We start from the raw sequence: 20,828 nt of genomic DNA on the forward strand, positions 1-20,828 counted from the left end.
TTTAGTATAAATTATTTTAAATCTCTGGTGAAGATTCTCTGTCAACTTGGTCATAGTCATCACGAAAAGAATAAAAAACAATCCACTGGACTTTGTGTCCAAGTTTGAAGACGTTTCACTTCCAATCCAGGAAGCTTTTTCAATTCACAATCTACTGGATGTGAAGCGAAACGTCTTCAAACTTGGAAACAAAGTCCAGTGGATTGTTTTTTTTACTCTGTTGGAATATTTGAAATCTCATTCAGTCATCAGTCAGTCCTATATGAAAAAATAAAACCAATATTATGATAGAAAATGAGCTTATTAGGTGTTGGAAGAGCAGATATTAACTCTGTATACATACCAGCACAGAATGCCATTCAGTCCACAGACTTAACCCACATGGCATGTTAAGGTGTGCTAATGATACATATATTTTTAGACCTTTGCTGTAATGATACTATTATAAGTTATAGGAGTGCTGATAGGAGTCCATTTTACACCAACATGCCTTTATTCATTTTGCAGTTTTCCTCTTCTCTATTGAACAGAATTTAGTGTTTGTATACTGAGATCAGGAAATGTTTTAAGGTCTCAGAATGTCGACTCTCTCCAGTCTAATCACCAGTTTTTGTCTTTTCCAGCTATGAATGTAACTGCAGTAACACTGGATTTGAGGGCAAGAACTGTGAAGTGGATATTGCTGAGTGTGCCTCTGATCCCTGTCAGCATGGTGCCACATGTCTAGAAGAAGTAAAAGGATATATGTGTCTCTGTTGGCCAGGTACTGAAAAACTCTCTGATCCTTCATCCATGACAGTGAAACTACAATGATCACTGTCCATTGTGGTAAAAAAGATTTTTGATTTTACAATACTGAAGGCACCTGGAAAATTTTGTTTTAAAGTATTGTATTGAATTTGAATTTTTTTTTTTTATAAAAAAAAAATAGTAGTCTTATATTGTAAGATGATTTTAAGCTGGCATCTCCTGTACGTAAGACTTTGTGTCTTAATGAGGGCATTTGGATCATAAGGTTTGGGGGGTGAGCTATTTCACTGATTTTGTGTTGATAAAACAAACTATCAACAAGAAAAATGCATCTGATCTGAGATTAGATGGAATAAATTCTGAGTTAAACTTCTTTTCAATGTGGAGGAGTTATGCAAAAGACTGTCGATTAGTGCACCATGAGATAAAAAGCTGGTAGTCGGTATGTAAAGGCTTAATTGGGTTCAAAAGTAAAAAGAATCAGAACTGTTGGGGTTGCAATTATGTATAGGATGAATTAATTTGTAAAAATTAGTAGATTATGAGTGATTTGGGTGTTAATTGGGATAAATATAGTTTATAAACAAGGAAAGAGAGGATGAAGGGGTGGAAGGGGAGTTGTAATGATAGAAGAGGAGTGTTGAGTGTAATAAAAATGATGGAGATGACTATAAAAAGAGGGGCTTAAAATGGATGTAATGGATGAGTGGGATATAAATTAATCAGAAAAGGGATTGGGGGATTTAGATACTCATTAGAAATGGAAAGGGAAGGGTTGCAAAGAAATATGAGAAAGACAGAACAGTGGAAATAAGAAGAAATAAGACCAGAGGTGACAAGTAACAAAGTACAAATACTATGTTACATTACTTAAGTAGAAATTTTACTGGAGTCATTTTTTTTAGACAACTTTTTACTTGGATACAAAAAATTTGAGGAGAAGATCCTTACATTTTAAAAATAGACTTGTTAGTTTTGTTTAATTTAAGCTCATTTTCATCATGGCCTTTAGTTATTTAAAAACAAATAAAATCCATCAAAATAATTTGTTTCATCCAGACAAAAAAATTAATTAATTGGACAATTAATTTCTCTTTTGCTGGAGTCGGTCCTGCCCCAACTTGTTGTTCCCCATATACCAAAATAGCTTTTCAAGATGATGAAAGTTAAATTTGACACTGTTACCATTAGTTATAAAACCAATAAAATGAAGTATAAGGAAGTTATCATCCAGAATTGTAGAAAAAAAAACCTTTAATAGAGTAGCGCAGTAAAGCGTCGGTCCTTAAAATGTTTTTCCTGCATTACTCTTCCTTTTATAATTTAAGCAGTTATATAAATGGTACTTTTACACTTTTACTTGAATAAAAAGCTTGACTTTTGTAAAAGTTGAGTCTAACTTTTACAAAAGTGTTTATAAACTGTAGAATTTAGGACTGAAACAATTAATCAGATTAATCGTGATTATTTGATTATTGAAATAATCATCAACTAATTTAGTAATCGATTAATAGAAGCTCTAAAACACATCTTTAGATGACAGAGCGACCCATAGCAGTAATTGTATCAAAATTGTAAAAAAAAAATATATAAACTTATTGCATTTAAGTTTTATTTATTTCTTTTTTTTATTGTTTGGAAATATGCTCTATCCAGAACTCCTCTAGTGGAAAAGTTTTAGTTTCACCCGGTTTGATATCTTTAAAAAAAAACTTCTTTAAGGAAACTTTGGTTATCCGATTATTAATAAATTAATTAAAAAAACTATAATTAGATTAATTGATTTGGAAAATAATTGTTAGTTGCAGCCATAGTAGAATTTATACTTCTACATGAGTGATAAATATTAATACTTCTAAATTAGACAGATGAGGGGAATAAATTGGGTTTATATTAAGAGGTGAGGAGAATGGGTAAAAGTTGTGAACATGGAGAAGACTGTGAAAAAACCTGTCATAAAGATTTCCTGTGAATGAATGGGTTAAAGAGGGTTTGTAAAGAGGAATTGGGATTCATGGGATAAAAACTGGTCATGAGGAATCTGAGGGACCAAAACTGGTCTGTTAGTAGGGATGCTTAAAAAGCATGGAAAAAGGGCCAAGAAATGAATAAAAGGAGAGATGGAGGGATGAGAAGGATGAATGCAGTTAAAAGAATTGTAAGTTAAGTAGGGCTGTGTCTTCCTTTAAAGAAGGTGCTGCTTTGTAAAAAAAAAAAGCAAGAACAAAAAACAAAAAAACGTAAAAGGCATTAACGAAAATGAACAGAATTTGGATAAAAACTTGTGAAAAGGGAAGAGGAGGATGAGAGTGATGGCGTGAGCTTTGGAAGCTCGGCTGGGAACAGAGGATGAGCCTCATTCCAATGAGGTAGGGATTGATGCATGGGGGGAGCGGTCTTTAGAGATTGAATGGGGCGAAATAATGTTTGCTCACACTACTTTATTAAGGCTATTTAATGTTATATATGCAGAGGAAATTTTATAATCTGTCATTATTCTCAATAGGTAAAATCTAATTTGATGAGTAGAAAAAGTAATGAGAAAAATATGGATCAAATATGGATGATCAAAGTCAGTTGTGTAAATATTGGAAGAGACATACCCGGTAAATTAATATGTGCTTTTTCTGTCTAGGTTATGAAGGACCTAACTGTGAAGTTGACATTGATGAGTGTGCTAAGCAGCCATGTCAGAACGGGGGGAAATGTTTGGAGCGCTCAGATCCGTCTCACTGGGAACTTGATTGGGAGCTCAGCTTTGCAGAGGCAGCTGGGTATACCTGCCAGTGCCAAGGAGGGTTTGCAGGTTGGCAAATCTGAATGAGACAGTGGTGAAAGCATCTTTCATATTTAAATTCTAATAAAAAAGACTGATGTTTTTCTCTGTTTTCCAGGAGAGAACTGTTCCATAAATATAAATGAATGTGAATCTGAACCCTGTCAGAATGGAGGGAGCTGTGAGGATGAGGTCAATGGCTACACCTGTGTGTGTCCTGTTGGATTCTTAGGTAAAGTTTTAAATGACAAGAGCACCAGGGATGCGCCCCAAGGCCTGGATTAAAATATGCCTTTCATCACAGTATTAATCTAGCTGCTGTTTAAATGATAAATAATATAATAATAATTATAACTATTATCATAAAAATCTAATAAATAAATAAATAAAAAGAAAGAAAGAAGGTTTCTGGTGGCAGTTTGTTTGTGGTTGGCGTGAACGAAGGGAGGATCCATCACATTCACCTTCTCGCTCACCCTATTATGGGGATGAAGCCACGAGGAGAACTGACAGTTTCCTCCTGTGGACCCCCTTTATACTAAAATGCTGCCAATACGGCACTATACAGTAGCTGGAAGTTAGAAACAGAGATAAGTTCTTGATAAGTTACACATCAGTTACGCACAAGTTACTTATAGATTTAGGATAAGCTAGACGCCACGACTTATGAGTAACTTACAATTAACGTATGTCAATGATCAGATAACTTACCTGGAACTTATGGCCCATGTATTGAATTGTCGTATGTCGACGTGTGTCAGCGTGCTTCAGTGTGCTTCTACGTGCTCATAACTTTATAAAAAAATACCCATAACTTATCCAAAGTATGCCAGCATTTTTGCCAGATTTTTCGTATGTCAGACATAAGCTGGCTAAATCGTCAAGGTGTGACCGGGCCTTTACTGCCACCAGTGCAGAGCTAGCTCAACATCGCAGAAATTTCGTTGGTAGGAGGAGATGTTTGGACACTTTGAGAAGAGGAGAGGCAAATATGTGACATTTTTTCAAGTAAAACTTCAGGGAAAGTTACATTTTCAGGATATCTGTTTTTTTTATTTCCAAAGAAAAAGTGAGTTTTATAATTGGCCCTGTCCTGTACTGAGGTTGTTTCTTAATTCAGCACTTCATATGTCATATGTCATATGATCATATGTCCTGCATAGAAGTCCTGTAAGAAATAATTGTTACACCAATCTATGCAATTAGGTGATGGTTTGGAGATTTCCGGTCTGATGGTGCCCTGTGTCCTGAGATTAAGATAGTTTAAGTAGCTCTATGATCAGAACATTGACATTTTGGTACTTTGGTCAGAAAAAAATCAACAGATCAAACAAACTTTGATCAGTTCTAAACACAAGAATATAAATATTGCTGACCATCACTACGGACTTTGGGTGAAGTGTTGATATTCAGTATGTCAGCAAGTGTAAAAAGCTATAAGGAAAAAAGTAAAGTTTTGCATGAGCTAACCTTTATATCAATTAATAAAGTCCTTCAAAATAAATCAGATAACTCCACTTTTCCTTGGCATACAATGAAAAGGTGAATTTCGTCCATTAATGCCTGGTGGATTCCTTCTTCAAAACTAAATGATATGGAATTTGAACAGAACAGTAAGGTTAAAATTCATTGCTGTTTTTAAAAACCTGGTTGTTGTACCTGTTCAAGTTGCCAACTGCTGCTTCTTCTAACAGAGTTATCTTTTTCTACAGGTGAGCTGTGTGAATTGAACATTGATGAATGTGAGAGCCAGCCCTGTCAAAATGGTGGCTGGTGTGAAGATGGCAGAGCATCGTACATCTGCCATTGTCCTGAAGCCCCGCCTGGTCAGCTTCCATGGGGAGGGGACGACTGTGAGGTTAAACTCTATGGCTGTGTAGGCCACGAATGCCAGAATGGAGCCAGCTGTCTTCCGACGCTACAAGATGGAAGGCACAGCTACACTTGCTTGTGTCCGTATGGCTTCTATGATGAGCAATGCTCTACGAGAACAACATTCTCCCTTTCTACCCCTGGGTTCATTCATATCCAGGTTCCTCTCAAAGAAAAGGTCCGCAGGGAGGTGGAGCACCGTGTTCACCACGGTCTGGGGTTACAGCTTCGCTTTCGGACAACTTTACCCAGTATGTTGATTTTCTACAGAGGGGATCTGGATACTTATTTTCTCCTGGAAATTGTGAACGGTGGTCTCCATGCAACAGCCTTTTCTGAGGAGTCTGAATTGGATGTAACATTTCCCGGCCCTGTTAATGATGGAGACTGGAGGAATGTTCATGTGTTTCTGGATAATGGAGTTCTATTCTTGCTCCTTAAAGGTCCTAACTGTGACAAAGATGGATGCACAGTTACAGACGTTGGTGATGGGGAACCCCCTTTCCAGCCCTCTACAGCCTTTATTAATGTTTACATTGGGGGAGCACCAAAGGAGCTTTTGGAGCTCTCTTTAAGTCGTGCAGGATTCCTTGGATGTATTGAAGACCTTATTATTGACTCAAAACCTATTCTACCCCAAGCACTTCCAGAGGAGCAGTATTTTGAGTTGGGATGTTCCAAGACTGAATGGTGTAAACCTGACCCATGTAATGGGCATGGCCATTGTGTGGATCTGTGGACTGACTACCAGTGTGACTGTACCCGTCCCTTCCACGGGGACAGCTGCTCTGAAGGTAAGAATATGCTCCCACCTGGTTTCATCTTCTTCATTTTCTGTATGCTTTCTGCATTATTGTTGTCAAGGTTTGGTGGAAGTCAGCTGAGGACCCAAATGCAGAGATGAGGAGGCAGACATGGGGTCTTGCAGAGTTAATCAAAGAGGGCAACAGAAACAAAATACAATTATAAAATACAATAAACAAAAGAAGCAGCAGATGCCAGAGGAAAACAACATATGGAGAGCAAAGCAATGAAGAGAAACCAACACTGAGGAACTGCACAGAGAGGGTACATATGATATGAAGATGACAGAACAAAGTATGGAATAATCAGCTGACAGGGAGCAGGTGTGGATAGAAGCAGCTAGACGAGGGAAAAGAGACTGCCATAAGAGGGCAACAGAGAGCAACACAAAAAACACAACACTGCTTAAAAACAACTAGAAATCAACTACAATTGCACAAAATGGGAAAAAACAATTACCAAGAAAAGAGACTGACATAAATCTCAGAAATGTAAACTTAAATAGTCCACAAAGGGCAGGATCATGACAGTAGTTAAAGAATCAGCATGCTACAGCTACGAAGTCCCATACGCATTAATCTTTCCCTAGATGGTGATAAAAGGGTGTAAATTTCTCTATATTAGCTTCAATTTAGTATTGGCTTAAATTCTTGTTGATTTCACCTTATTAGAAACCCAACAAACAGTGGCAGCGTTAGTTATTTATTGGGAATTTATAGTATCATTGCTGCTTTTAACTCATTCTAAATAATCATGCAAATACCTGGTCTGTTTTTCAGTAATGTAGCCAGCTAAGGGTGGAGACCTAGTTTTCCCTGTTAAATGTTTGGGTTTTTAGAGTTTTTTGTTCATTTGGTAATCAGTTCACACAGACTGAGTGCATCCAGATTTGCCTAAATAGATACACAGTTACAACTTTGAGATTGTAGTTGCAATGAAGTTAGGATCTAGTTAGCTCCTCATTACTCTGATGGAGAACAAGTGTATTTGGCTGACCAAAGAATCTACAAATACTTCCACATTAAAAGATGATGGTGGCTATTAGTACAGGTTGTTGCATATCTGTGTTCCTGGTGCTTCAAGCAGTCTAGAACTGGCAATTTGTCCATGACATGATAAATGCACTTCGAAACAGATCGGTCTTTTGAGAAGTTGATGAAGAACTGAATGTGATGGCTTCATGCCAAGCTAACCATTCCCAGACTGGGCTAGCACCTTTCAAAGTATTTTAGCAGTTTGGGATAATGAAAAACATGGTGTCAGCCTAATTTTTCAGCCATCATTTCTAAGCTGCCTTTTATTTCTAAATTAGTTTACTTTTTTTTTTTTTTTTTTGGAAGTGAAGTCCTATTTAGACAACTATCATTTATTGGATGTTTTTAATCCAGTTTTAAAAGTTTAAAATCACAGCACAGAATCTGCTCCAGTGCATGTTTTTATTGACAGCCATAAATGGCCGAACGATTGTGGCATTGGTTTGAACGCGCAGGCACCAATCCAAGCTCGTACTGAGGCAGGTATTCAGCCAGACAGGTTATGAGCATGCACGTGTGGTTTTGAGCACCCACATGTGATGTTTAAATGCTGAATACCAGTCTCACCGCGTGCTCGGATTGGTGCCTGTGCACTCAAACAAATGACACAATCGCTACGCCTTACCCATATGGCAAAAGATTCTTGTGAATATGTGTTCTTGGTCTTCTTGCCTTAATCACTTTAAAACAGTGGACCAAAATATTTTGTTCTTCCCTTTACAGCACTGAGTATCTGTGGTACCAAATCAAACTGGTGTAGGTCTTGTCTAACAGACAGAACTGTATGTTAAAATAGTCAATTTTGCTTCAAACTTGGGTTTTAAGATGAACAATGATGTTTTTGTTAGATAACCAGGTAGTAACAAAGGTACAACTAGGTACAATAATTCAATTCAATTCAATTCAATTCAGTTTATTTATATAGCGCCAAATTCACAACACATGTCATCTCAAGGCACTTTACAGTTCAACCAGATCATACAGTCAAATTGATACAAAGTTTTCTATCTAAGGAAAACCAGTTGATTGCATTGACTCAATAGACCTACAGTACCTTGAAGTTAGTCCTCTGATGACTGACAAGCATGCTTAGTGTGAGGGATTGCCTTCGAGTCAATGAGTCGATGCAATCAACTGGTTTTCCTTTGATAGAAAACTTTGAATCAATCTGACTGGATGATCTGGTGAACTGTAAAGTGCCTTGAGAGGATATGTGTTTTGAATTGGCTCTATACACTGAATTGAACTGAACTGATGGGCCAGAATGCTGTCACTAGACTTCTGAGGTAGTAAATGGAGCTCATCACCCCCACCATGGCTTTCCTTGCACTAGCTGCCTGTGCATTTTAGAATCCAGTTTAAGATTCTGTTATTTGTTTTGAAAGTTAAAACGGTCCTGCCCCTTCTTACCTCTCCGAGCTGCTCCATACCTGAAACCAGCTGATGTTGTGGTCAGAGCATGTGAACAGAGCGGAGCACAGTTCCTGCTTCCCACTCAGGAAGACGTTCACTCATTCGCTCACTCATTATCGCACCGTTTCCCAGCTGTGAACGTAACACCTCGTATCATAGAAAGCTGGAGCGGAGCGAAATCCTCACTCCGGCCTTTGATTTAAAAACCGCTCTGCGCTCCACCATATTTCTTCTGCTCCGCTCCAACACTCGATCCACGCTCCTCTCCGCTCACATGCTCTGTGTTGGGTGTAAGTGTTTAGAGCCACTTAATTCAGAGATATCATCACATACTATGGGATGTTACACACTTTCTTTTGTCCCTGTTATAAAACTATGATCCAATAAACTGAAGAAAAAAGCATAAAGCAGAATTTAGCAGAATTTGGCACATTTAGACACATATTTGGCACAATAGTGGACCAATTTCGTATAAAAAGACCTACAGCATCAACATACATTGTACTATCGATATATTTGGCCATGTTTACATGAAGAACAACTGTATATTGTTATGTCCAAAAATATATATATATATCACCATATTACGAAAAACTAGACGGCCTGCACTTTAAAATACTTTCACCTGCAAGCTGTATGTTGTATAATTACTTTAAATAGGCAATGCCAACTTTAGTGGACAAGCTAAAATCATACAGGTGGTGAAAGGTTAAAAACACCTTATTTTCCTGCGGTTTACACATTGCATTAAACTTATTTTGTTAACTCTGTTTTATTGTTTCTACTGTTATTTTTAAGTGTTTGTTCTCATGGTTGTTATTTGCATTTTTATATTTCTATATATAAGAGTAACATGTTGTTGTCATGATTTTATTTAAAGATCTGACCCACATGCAGAAAACCAAACAGAGAGACCAGGGGAAGGTTTAACAAGTTTATTGAGAACTGGTAGAGATGGGTGCAGTGCTGGTCTGAACACTGGTGAACTGGGACTGAAAAAAGAAGGGGAAGTTCCTGTGGTTAGTTCAGGCTCAGTGGGAAATTTGAACTTCGATTTGCAAAAAGGAATAAAGCCAACAGGACTCACTTTTCCAGAAAAGGTGTCTTTCTCTGAATCCAGTCGTTGAGGGTTGTTCCAGTAATTGACTTGCTCGTTGGAGGGAGGACAGGCTTTACCCAGGTTGAGGTGTTTCCTTGAGGAACGGAGAAGCTGACTGCCACAAAGATTTCCAATGGTACTTGAACGGTTTCTTGTGGAGGTGAATCCCTTGCTCAGTGTGAAGCTCAAACAATCCCTTGGGGAAAGGTAGATCCAAACCTCCAGTTTGAATCTCCAGCTCAGTTTCAAGCTCAGATGATCGGTCCAGGGAGAGAAGGTCCAAAACATCCAGTTTGCAGGATTACTTCCTGCCGAGAGGCAAAGACAAAAACAACAAGGTTAAGACTCAGGAAGACAAAAACTCAATTTGACTCAGCAAAACACAGCTTGGCTAGAGTACCCAAAACTGGCAAACACTCTGGCGTAGAGGTAGTGGCAGTCAGCAGCTTAAGAGTCCTCAGGTAATGAGGCAACCATCCGCAGGTGTGTTTCGGAGGATCAACGAGAACCAGGCGCCACCTGGTGGTGGAGGGAAAACAAACAAAAACACAACCCACACAGACTGGATTCCTAACAGTTGTCACCACCATGGTTGTTTTAAATGAGTAGGCTTTCAAAGATATTCTCTTGCATTGTGAGTAGCCACTGGTAGACAGAAGGATATACTTTCTTCTTTCAGATGAAAAAGTTTAAATAAGAGCACAAACAAGTTGGAATGTTACACATACATTATTAGCCTGGGCTTTAGAACCTCATATTAATTCCCTGACAGTGATTGTGGAAAATAGGAGTCCATTATTATTATTTTTAAATGGCAAAGGACAAAAAGAGGCAAAATATTTATCATGTTATAACTGCTTATTCTCTTTACTAAATGCTGAGGTAATTCCTAAATCTGACATTTTATTGTCTTCCAACAGAATACTTTTCATGGACTTACAGCCACGAGGAAACAGTGAGTTTTAGTTCCTACGACATCAAAGACAGCCATGGAAGCAACTTCAGTGTCTCCTTTTTTCTGAAGTCCGTAAAGCCAGATGGGCTGATATTTCAGCTGAGAAGACCCTCTGCGGGAGATGAGGGGGAGGTCTACTTTTCAATCTACCTGAGGACGGGAAGGGTTTTTGTCAGCTCACTGCCTGACAGCTTCCCACTGACGGCTCCAGTGTTTGTAACCAATGGGCAGAAACAGTTTCTTTCTGTGGAAGTCAAACACACGTCTGTGATTTTTGATCATGCAGGTCTTAACTTTGGAATAGGAGAGATCCCTGAGGTGACGGTTTTGGGCGGAGACAAGGCGTATGTTGGAGGGCTTCCAGAGGGCTGGGACTCTGATAGGTGGGGGGGACATTTTAAAGGCTGCCTCCAGGACGTTCGTCTGGACTCCGCACATTTAGATCCGACTGGCTGGAGCCGCTCAGATGAAATAGTTTATGTATCAAATGAATCTGGAAATTGGACAGAGGGCTGCATTAGTGATGATACCTGCAAGGTAAGAAAAAGTTTTTTTCTTTTTAAATCTGCTAATTGACTATCAAAACAATTTCATTTCTTTTATTCATAATTTTTGTTTTAGTTAAGTGTTCAAAGTCTCTGATATCATGAAAATGAAGGCACAAGATCAAACCAACTAAAACGACGGTAAACTCACCATAACTGCCAGACCGTAATAATATCAGCTTGAGGATTGCTGTTTTAATCCAACAGAAGCTTTTGTATTCTCACCACTACGTTTTAAACTTGGAGTTTGATTTTTGGCTCAGAATTATCTCCCATTCGAACCATTACCAACTTATTGTGAAGTACTATATATTTTTCAATCAAGGTTTAACTTTATTTTGGCATAGAGTTACATCAAAACTTTATTTTTCATTTGTATACTTTCTTTTATACATCTGAATGTTCAAAGTTCAGTAGACGGTTGTTTGCCCCTTTACAGATTTCTTCCTTTTTTTTTGCATTTGTTTACAGGATGCTCCTTCAATCCTTTTAACGTCATTCATCATTGACCTCTCTAGTCTTTTCCTCTCTGATATAGAGCTCTGTGTAGATCTCATCCAGAAAGGTTTTCTTTCCGGCTTTAGCAACACTTCCAGAGACACATTCAAACTTCTTCAGAGACACGTTAACGTCACTTTCACATTGACCAACAACCTCTGAATGTAGAAACCAAGAGAGAAGAGGAAACATTTTAGCCAAACAAAGAATAAAAACTATTACCTACCAGGAACTACCAACCAGAAAATCCTGAAACTTGCAGCAAATAAAAACTCCAAATGGTAAATCCTTGTGTCCCAGTGTTCCTGCACACTGTACCTACACCCAAAAATGCTTATGCCATTGGCAAACTATCTAATTTTCCTACTCAAATTAAGGGTAAATACACTTAATTTAAGAAATTTGTACTTATTTCTAGATCGTTTTTTCCGAGCACACAGCCGAGTATTGGCTGCCTGTTGCTTGTCAGAACTGATATTTTAATCTAATTAGGACATTTCCTCTGTCTGAATATACAGTTATAATGTTCATTTTGTACGTGGCAAAGATTGGAAATGGAATGAGAGCGGTGTCCTGTTTTGATTAGGCTGGAGTAATGGATGTCTAATCATCTGCTAACGTGTTTGATGTAAAATATGATGATGTGGCAGACTGGAGTTGTATAAAATGCCTTTTTAACTGTTAATCAGGGCCACTTCCTGAGAGGTGAGCCCAGAGGTGAGCAGCTGCCATTCTGTAACCCTAAGCAATTTCTCTGATCTGAATAAGATTACAATTTCTATCAAAATATGTTGTCATGTCTCCTGGTTACTTAATACATAAAAGTTATGAAGTGTTACTTAAAGAGTTTGTCTGAATGATCTCTTTTTCAGGAAAAAGAACCAGAGAAATAGAGCATCCGGGTGCACACACAGAGCCTATCTTTAACAGTTTGCATTTTTTACATTGCTCTGTTTGTACTAAGTCATTACGCTTCCCTTTGCAGACCCAGCCTTGTCAGAACGGAGGAGAATGCTCCATAACCTTCAATGATTTTATCTGTTCCTGTCAAGAGGAATACACAGGAAAGACCTGCCAAACACGTGTTTGGTGTGTGAGCAATCCTTGTATCCATGGCGGCGTGTGTGTGGACCTTCCTGATGGATATGAATGTAAGAATTCTTAGTAAACATCTAAATACTACTGACTTTACATTTCTGACTACCTAGCTGCATTGATTGGGTAAAAGATGAATGTGATCATCAGCTCATAAAACAGGATGAATTACAAAACCCCACCCCTATTTGTTTTTCCCCCTTGGGAAACTGTCCTCTCCTCAAACATGCAGACTAACCACTCGCCTCATGCATCATTTCACATATCTTATAGTCACAGATAAAATGCTACCAAAGCAAAAAGAAACACACTGTTTATTTATTTATTTTTAAACAGTGTCCTGTCTGGCGATGTGGCAATAAGAATAATTGTCTTGATGCCAAATAAGGGTTCAACAGATTTTGCTTTCACAAGTGGAGCAGTAGGGCTATCGCCATAGTGTTCCACTTGATTTATGCATATAAATTACTTTATTATAATTCATGCAGGGGGTATTACAGATTATATGGACACTGCAATATAAGTAGAACAGGAAATGAAAAACAGAAAAAAAGGAGAAAAGTTGAAAGAAAGAGGAGATAAAAGGGAGATAACAATAAAACATCTTCAGTCTGCTTCATCACCTGCAAAGACATAAAAAGAACAGCACAACCAATGGATATAGTAGAAGAGATACAATAAAGTAACACCTTGATACTATTGCTGAAGTATACGTGGTATATTTTCATCTGACATGTATACTGTGGTAGCTGAAGATTAGAATATGGGCTTTCTGTATGGAAGTGAATCTCTAAGTAAAGTTCATCCAAGGAAAAAATGCTCAATAGCGGTTGTGAGGAGCCAAAGACGCAGCCCCCCCTCAGAGCACCGAGGTGAGTGCTGGGTGACCCAAAGCACCAAAGGGATCCCAAGAGGCGCCCAGGAGGGGCCAACCCAGGAAATGCGACCCCCCACTAAGGGAAGAGGAGAGATGGCCCAGAGGAAAACCTCCAGCCATCGCAATACTGGATTCACCAGGAGCCCCGGGGAAGAATCCGCGGGCTCCCTTACATTTTATCTGGGACTGCCATGTCTCATACAGTGAGGAAAATAACTATTTGGACAATATATGCTTCTCCAAGTTCTCTCACTTAGAAACCATGAAGGGGTCTAAAACTGTCATCGTAGCTACATGTCCACTGTGAGAGACATAATCTAAAAAAAGAATCCAGAAATCACAATGTATGTTTTTATTTAACTAGTCATTTTTATGGTATAGCTGAAAAAAACAATAATTTGAACACCTGAGAAAATCAATGTTATATTTGGTACAGTAGCCTTGGTTTGCAATTACAGAAGTCAAACGTTTCCTGTAGTTTTTCACCAGGTTTTGCGGTTTCTTATTGCAGGTGCTTGATAGCAATACTTTGTGCTTAGATCTTTTTTTTTTTTCTTTTTTTTTCTTTATTTATTTTCTTATTTTATTCCTACTTGCTTTGATTCTGTTTTATTTTCCTATATTTTAATCATGTAAAGCACTTTCGTTGTCTTTGTACTGAATTGTGCTATACAAATAAATTAGCTTTACCTTAAGTATAGTTTAAGAATATAGCCTCAATTTGAATTAATTACTTTATTTGGTAACAAGTAATCAAATAAAGTTAGTCAAACTTAATTAATTTGCTTTGGTTTACCTTGTTAGATTATAAATAAGATAAATTAGGCTTGATAAGCTTAATTCAGTCACTTATCAATTAGGCGATTGATTACAGAATAGCTTAATGAATTTTCCCCTTAGATTTGAGAATAGTTGTGAAAAAGGAAGTCTGATAATCTGTGTTTAAAGTGACCTATGTGATTAATTAAATATCCTGTGTTGCTCATTTCAATACCAAACCAAACAGGTTTAATACTGTTTTGTATTTAGTTATTCAGTAATTCTGTGCTAATCCTGCTCCAATCATATTTTGCCTATATGTGCTTAAAAGCAAATCAAGTGAGAGATCATGCTCTGATTTTTCTTCAGTATATTGATGTGCAGCACATTGATGGTACCTCCATCTACTGGTGGAATATGCTTAATTCACTTTACTATTCCATTTTTTTTCCTAAACAGTGGAAATTTGATATATATATTTTTTTATTCAATTAGGACTTCGATTTTGGCATAATTTTGAGAAGAAGCAATATTTATTAAATCTGTCATTTGTTTAACCTGAACTGAGCTGTGAGTAATGGGAGAGGGGAAGGCTGGTTCAGTTTTCTATCCTCAGTAACATTCAAGAAAGCTTAATGATTTACTTTTCATTTGACAGATTATAAATAAACAAATGTTTTCCCTTTTCTATTGATAGGTTTGCATAACGCCACATTTCAAGGCAACCCTGTGCAGTACAGTGCCGGAGGCTCCCTAGCCGAACCCGTCTCTAACATTTACATGGAGCTGCGGACCCGATCAGAGAATGCGGTGCTCCTGAGGGCCTCTTGGGGATCCAACCTGCTGATGGTGGGCATCTTGGATTTCTCAGTTTGGGTGGAAATCCAGACAGACAGTAGCATGAAGGCGCTGACCTTAAAAGGGATTCGTCCTGTGGCTGATGGCCGCTGGCAGCGCATCAACATCTCCATGGCTGACTGGAGACGGAAGGCCTCCCCCTGGATCATCACTTTGAATGGAGTCACTGATGTCACCAGCAAACAAGACCGAGCAGGAAGTCTGAGTTTCCTCAATAAGAAGGGGGCCATGCTCACTGTTGCAGACAGCTTCACCGGCTGTTTGGGTGCAGTGAGGCTCGGGGGCGTCTATCTCCCCTTCGTGGACGACCATAAAGCTCCGCAGCCCTCACAGTTTCACCTGCTTGGAAAACCAAAAGTCCATCTGGGGTGTAGCAGTGCACCCGTTTGTGAATCTGGTCCCTGTCTAAACGGAGCCACATGTGAAGACTTATTCAATAAATTTGGTTGTGTGTGTGACACTGGCTGGGAAGGAGAACGATGTGAGATGGACACTGATGACTGTGCATCTCAGCCCTGTGTTTATGGCAGCTGTAAGGACTATTTAGGCAGCTTTGAGTGCCACTGTGACCCTGGATATGCTGGCACACTGTGTGATGAAGATATTGATGAGTGTGAGCTTTCCCCCTGTGAACATGGCGGGACTTGCCTGGATGGTGTCAACATGTACACCTGCCTGTGCCCCAAAGACTACAGTGGCCCTCGCTGTCAGTGAGTGCTCCCTTTATTAATTTTGTGAATGACCCGTGTTTATTGACATAAATAACATGAGAACAAGATGAGCAAAAACTTGCAGAAACAAAATATCTTGCTGACTCTTTCTGTCCCACATCTGAGCTGTTTTTACAAAATGTAGACATTACCTATCGTTACAAAAAAGCGGTAGATTCTGCATAAAATTATCCACAATGCAAAGTAGTTTCTCCTGCAGTCGTAGCCTTTCAAAATGTCCCCACTTTCCTTGCTGGGCCCTTGATGGTCCCCTAAGTTTCCTTATTTAAACATCAATCTTTGTACTAAAATATTCTTTCTGTCATGATTTTTTGGACATTAAGATCTAAAAAGAAGTGTTGTCTCTTGGTCAGACCCTGTAATTCAGTGAAAGGTTGGAGTCATAATAAAAAAATATGCATACCCAGGAAAAGGAGGGGGTCACTTCAGTGGCTGGAAGTTAGCTGCCGTTTGGCTGAAGTTTGACTGGGAAGGGCCATTTTTGAATGGCTGTTACTGTATGTCCAAACTGATTTGGCTTAAGTTTTGGCTGTGAGGAATTAGCAGGGTTACTGATAAAACAAATCTACCATACAATACATTCAAAGCATTGATCAAGTTTTGCATTCTTAAAATCCTTTCCTTGTCCTCTCTTTTAGGTGGGACTATCCTCCGTTACAGTGCAAAACAGATGTCCAGTGTGAAAATGATGGAATCTGCAGAGACGGGCTGTGGGGAGCTAACTGTACCTGCATGGCGGGTTTCACAGGCAGCAGGTATCACAATCTTTAATTAAAAGGATCCTTTTAACAGATATCTGAGGAAGGCTTTTAGGGATATTTCTATTCCGATAGCTCTGGGAACTTGCAAATTCAGTCAAACACAAACGGGGGGAAAAAAGCAGTTCACTTTTCACATTTTTTAGGTATCTCCTAAAAAAAAGGAGTAAAAGGCCAAGTCAATTTTATCTATTAAGTACTTTAGAAATAGCAGGGATTGACAACAAGAATTATTTTAAACCAATAAATTGGATATATGGATAAAAACAAAGAAATACAAAAATGAGAGCAACAACAAAATAAGACATAGAAAAGCTAAAATATCAGGATGAAATGATCAACATTATACATGTGAAAGAGAAAAGGTTCAACACCTTAATAGGAGAGGGGTGGGTGACAAGAGAAAACGGAATTTACTTCTTCTCATTCTCCGTTCTTTAAAACTTCCCTCCCACGCTTATTCAGACATCACTTTCTCAATTTAAAGGAAAAGTCCAGTCAGCAAGGAATAATCAAAGGATCATTATCTATATATAATATATATAAAAATATACATAAAACTAATACATTTGCTGTGATTTAATGAATTTGGTAAAACAATAAAAACAATAATTTTCATTAAAAATATATATTAATATAATATCATTTAAGAGCCGGAGAGCGGCCATTTTTGCCCAAATCTAGTAGCCCCTCCCTCCTGCCATCTTCCAGCAGTGACGTCACGGTGCGGTAAGCCTAGCGCCATTCTCCCCGCTTTACAAGCTAAATCAATGGGAACTACTAGACACATCTGCAATCAACAACAATTATTGAAGATTTCCAGAGGACTTCACCATTGAAATTCACCAGAGCTATAGTGAAACTGACAATGCCCACGTGCATGGCAGCTGGATGCTGGAATACATCAGGTAAAAGTGAAAAAAAGAGTTATTCCACCTTTCTGATTCCTGATCCTCCGCGGACGGGTTGGTCGTTGGATCGCCAACTTGAAGAGGGAGGATTTGCCATCGAACTTCTGGCCAGAGAAAAAACACGTAATATGTAGCCAACATTTGGAAGAAGAATGTTTTCAAGATGACTTGGATAATAGCGCGTTGTGACAAACACCAGATACAGCACTGGGACTTGATCAACAGCCGATACCGCACCACCGTGACGTCACTAACCAGTAGGTGGCAGTAGTGTTCTTTGACAAACATGGATGCCTCCAGTAAAGCACATTCACATGAAAATTACTCTTAATTAAAAGCATCATTTATTGAACAGGATGTAATAATTTCATATTTGATAAAGTATTTTCAGAGGTTTGTATTCTGAATATGATCAAACTTTTCCTTTAAGCTGAAATAAAAAAACATCTCTTTCTGAGAAAAAAGTTTCCAACTCTGGAAACAATGATCTAGACTTTTTTCATGTGCAAATTATGTCTGAAGTGGGAAAAATAAATTACCTGAGGGGACACGCTGAACTGTAAAAGTTTCTTAATTATTAAAGGGAAACTCTCTGACATGATTTAGGTGCTACCATTGAGACGCTACATAGTTCTACTCATTCCAACAGTTTTTGACACAGACCCACTTCCAATTACTTATCATGATACATATGCTTAAAATAAGAAACAACCTGAAAACAAGCCGTTTTAAAGTTTGCTGAAAAGGTGCATATTAGAACTAATAAAAACAATGTGTCTAGAGCCCAAGGCTCTTTTTAAAACTGGATCACATGTGACGTTATTGATTAATGTTTTTTGTCTTAAGTCCAATAAATCCAGACACAATTATCTGTGCACTTGCTTAGTGTCTCTAGTCCAGTTTAGACAACAAATGGTATTCCATTATCAATCAAAATCAAGGTTTGGTCCATTTAAATACAACATTATGGCTCCTAGGATGTAAACAGAAAGCAGTGACACAATCTACAAAACACTTTTATCCTGGCTCACATGGTCCTTCATACTGTAGGTGTCAGGTAGAGGTCACTGTTCTAGCAGACTCAAATGCTCCTGTCTTCACATATTCCTTATCTCTTTAAATCCAATATAGAGAACGTCTAAAACATGTTTAAATGCTGGAGGTACTTTAAGCTTGGGGAATTACAGGGTTACCTGCCTTTTACATGACATCATGTTTTCTTCTTTTAGGTGTGAAACAGAGATTGATGAATGTAACTCTAACCCCTGTCAGAATGGGGGCTCCTGTTTGGATCGGTTCAACATGTTTGTCTGTGAATGCCCACCTGGATACAGCGGCCCAGTTTGTGACGTCAATGTATGTTTGTTTTATCTGTACTGTCTAATGATATTTGGATTTTTATAACATAGTTTTATTAAGCTGATCATATAAACTAAGAATATTATACAAATAATGAAGCTCCAGCAATAAGACATAATGTTGTTTTTTGTCCATTTGCAGAAGGAGGCCAATAAACAGGGAGTCTCCTGGCTGATGGTTGTTATTCCACTGCTCTGTCTATGCGTGGTGGTCCTGATCATTGGTTTGACCTTCATGCTGCTCACAGCAAGGAAGAAGCGCCAGTCAGAGGGGGCTTACAGCCCCAGTGCTCAGGAACTGGCCGGAGCCCGGCTGGAAATGGACAGTATGCTCAAAGTCCCACCAGAGGAACGACTCATCTGACTACAGGCTGCTGGATCAAAGGAGTTAGATGTTATCGAGGTGCTGCGGTATCAACTGACTATTTAAATGCCTTTATAAGGCAATGCATGTGGATGCCAACACTTACTAATCCTAAAAACTTTGCTTATTTAACAACCTTGTACTAGTTGTCTACAGACAGCTGGTGGAATGCATGTTCTCAGCACCTCAGCCTTGGAGGTCTGATCCTGCATCTAAGGATTACAGCATGGACTGTACACTGGATTTAAGACTTAAATCTCCAGCTTTATACCCAGAAGTTTAAAAAAAAATTCTAATTAGTGTACAGTGCCTTGCAAAGGTATTAATACCCACCAGTCTTTATGGAAAAGTCATTCAAAAAATGCTCCTCTTTAAATGGACATCACAAGAATTTCTGTTTTCATTTTGCAGGAAACAATGGGGGGAGGGCTCGTTCATAATCTGAACAAAATTAAACAAATTAATTACATTTACAACCAAAGGTAAACTGATGTAAAATACCTCTAGAGACACTTTACAGCCAATTTAATCAAATCATACAGAAAATTTCATGAAAAATTTGGGAAATCAAATAAAACCCTGAAAACTGCATTAAGTGTTTGACTTTGCAGAATTTCCTCCTGAATGACCTTGGGGCAACAGTGGACGGTTGGTTCAATGTTTTCCTGACTTTGCAGCAATCTCACTTATGGGACATACATGCAGCAACAGTGGAGAGGAAAACTCTCCTTTAACAGGAAGAAAGCTCCAGCAGAACCAAGCTCAGTGGCAGCAGACCACTACCAACAACCAACTGCAGTGAGCAGACAAACTAAAGAAACATAGAAGCACTAATCTAGGAATTTTTTTCTATCTGGGAGAAAAATAAAAGTTTAGTTACAGAAATAGCTCCTGAAATGTCTTTACCTGGGAAAGAAACAGAGCTCAGTGGATTAGCTCTGAGCCAGTATTCATCTCTAGAAGACTAAAGAAACCACACATTTGGTCCTACTAAAGCTCAGGCAAATGGACAAATGGATCATCTATACAGCAGGAGAATACGAAGTCCACAGATAGTTATAACTACTGCTACCTGCCCTCAGGAGAGGAGTAACAGCTAAAAAAAAGTGATGGCTATATGAGGAAAGTGAGAAAAAAGCAGCAGTTAATTAATTTCAAGGTGAGATCTGGCACGCATAGAGAGGTCCAAAAATTTGGTGCTCAAAGTGGACAGAGCACTTCACATGCCTGCAAGATGCTGCATGTAGAGGGAAACTAACACTGCACATCCACCCCAAACATACCGCACCACCATCCGAGCCACCTCCCATGTCAAAGGATGAAAGACAGCACATACAGTTATTCACAGTCGGAGAAACAGGACTACACTGA

General features: G+C 38.6%; 1 protein-coding gene across 1 annotated transcript in view; it reads left to right on the plus strand.

Moving 5' to 3' along the window:
- LOC107098486 (protein crumbs homolog 2-like) overlaps positions 1-20,005 on the plus strand; it is a 36,014-nt gene extending 16,009 nt beyond the window's left edge. The window contains exons 3-12 of the mRNA XM_015396204.1: positions 608-763; positions 3,386-3,556; positions 3,645-3,758; positions 5,239-6,192; positions 10,669-11,240; positions 12,732-12,897; positions 15,175-16,045; positions 16,705-16,821; positions 18,965-19,091; positions 19,236-20,005. Of these exons, the coding sequence (XP_015251690.1) occupies positions 608-763; positions 3,386-3,556; positions 3,645-3,758; positions 5,239-6,192; positions 10,669-11,240; positions 12,732-12,897; positions 15,175-16,045; positions 16,705-16,821; positions 18,965-19,091; positions 19,236-19,457 (3,470 nt within the window). The 3' untranslated portion in view covers positions 19,458-20,005. The remainder of the gene's footprint in view (positions 1-607; positions 764-3,385; positions 3,557-3,644; positions 3,759-5,238; positions 6,193-10,668; positions 11,241-12,731; positions 12,898-15,174; positions 16,046-16,704; positions 16,822-18,964; positions 19,092-19,235) is intronic.
- The last annotated feature ends 823 nt before the right edge of the window (positions 20,006-20,828 follow it).

The sequence above is a fragment of the Cyprinodon variegatus genome, unplaced genomic scaffold (assembly GCF_000732505.1).
Source record: "Cyprinodon variegatus isolate N-32 unplaced genomic scaffold, C_variegatus-1.0 Scaffold782, whole genome shotgun sequence".
Classification (NCBI taxonomy): Eukaryota; Metazoa; Chordata; class Actinopteri; order Cyprinodontiformes; family Cyprinodontidae; genus Cyprinodon; species Cyprinodon variegatus.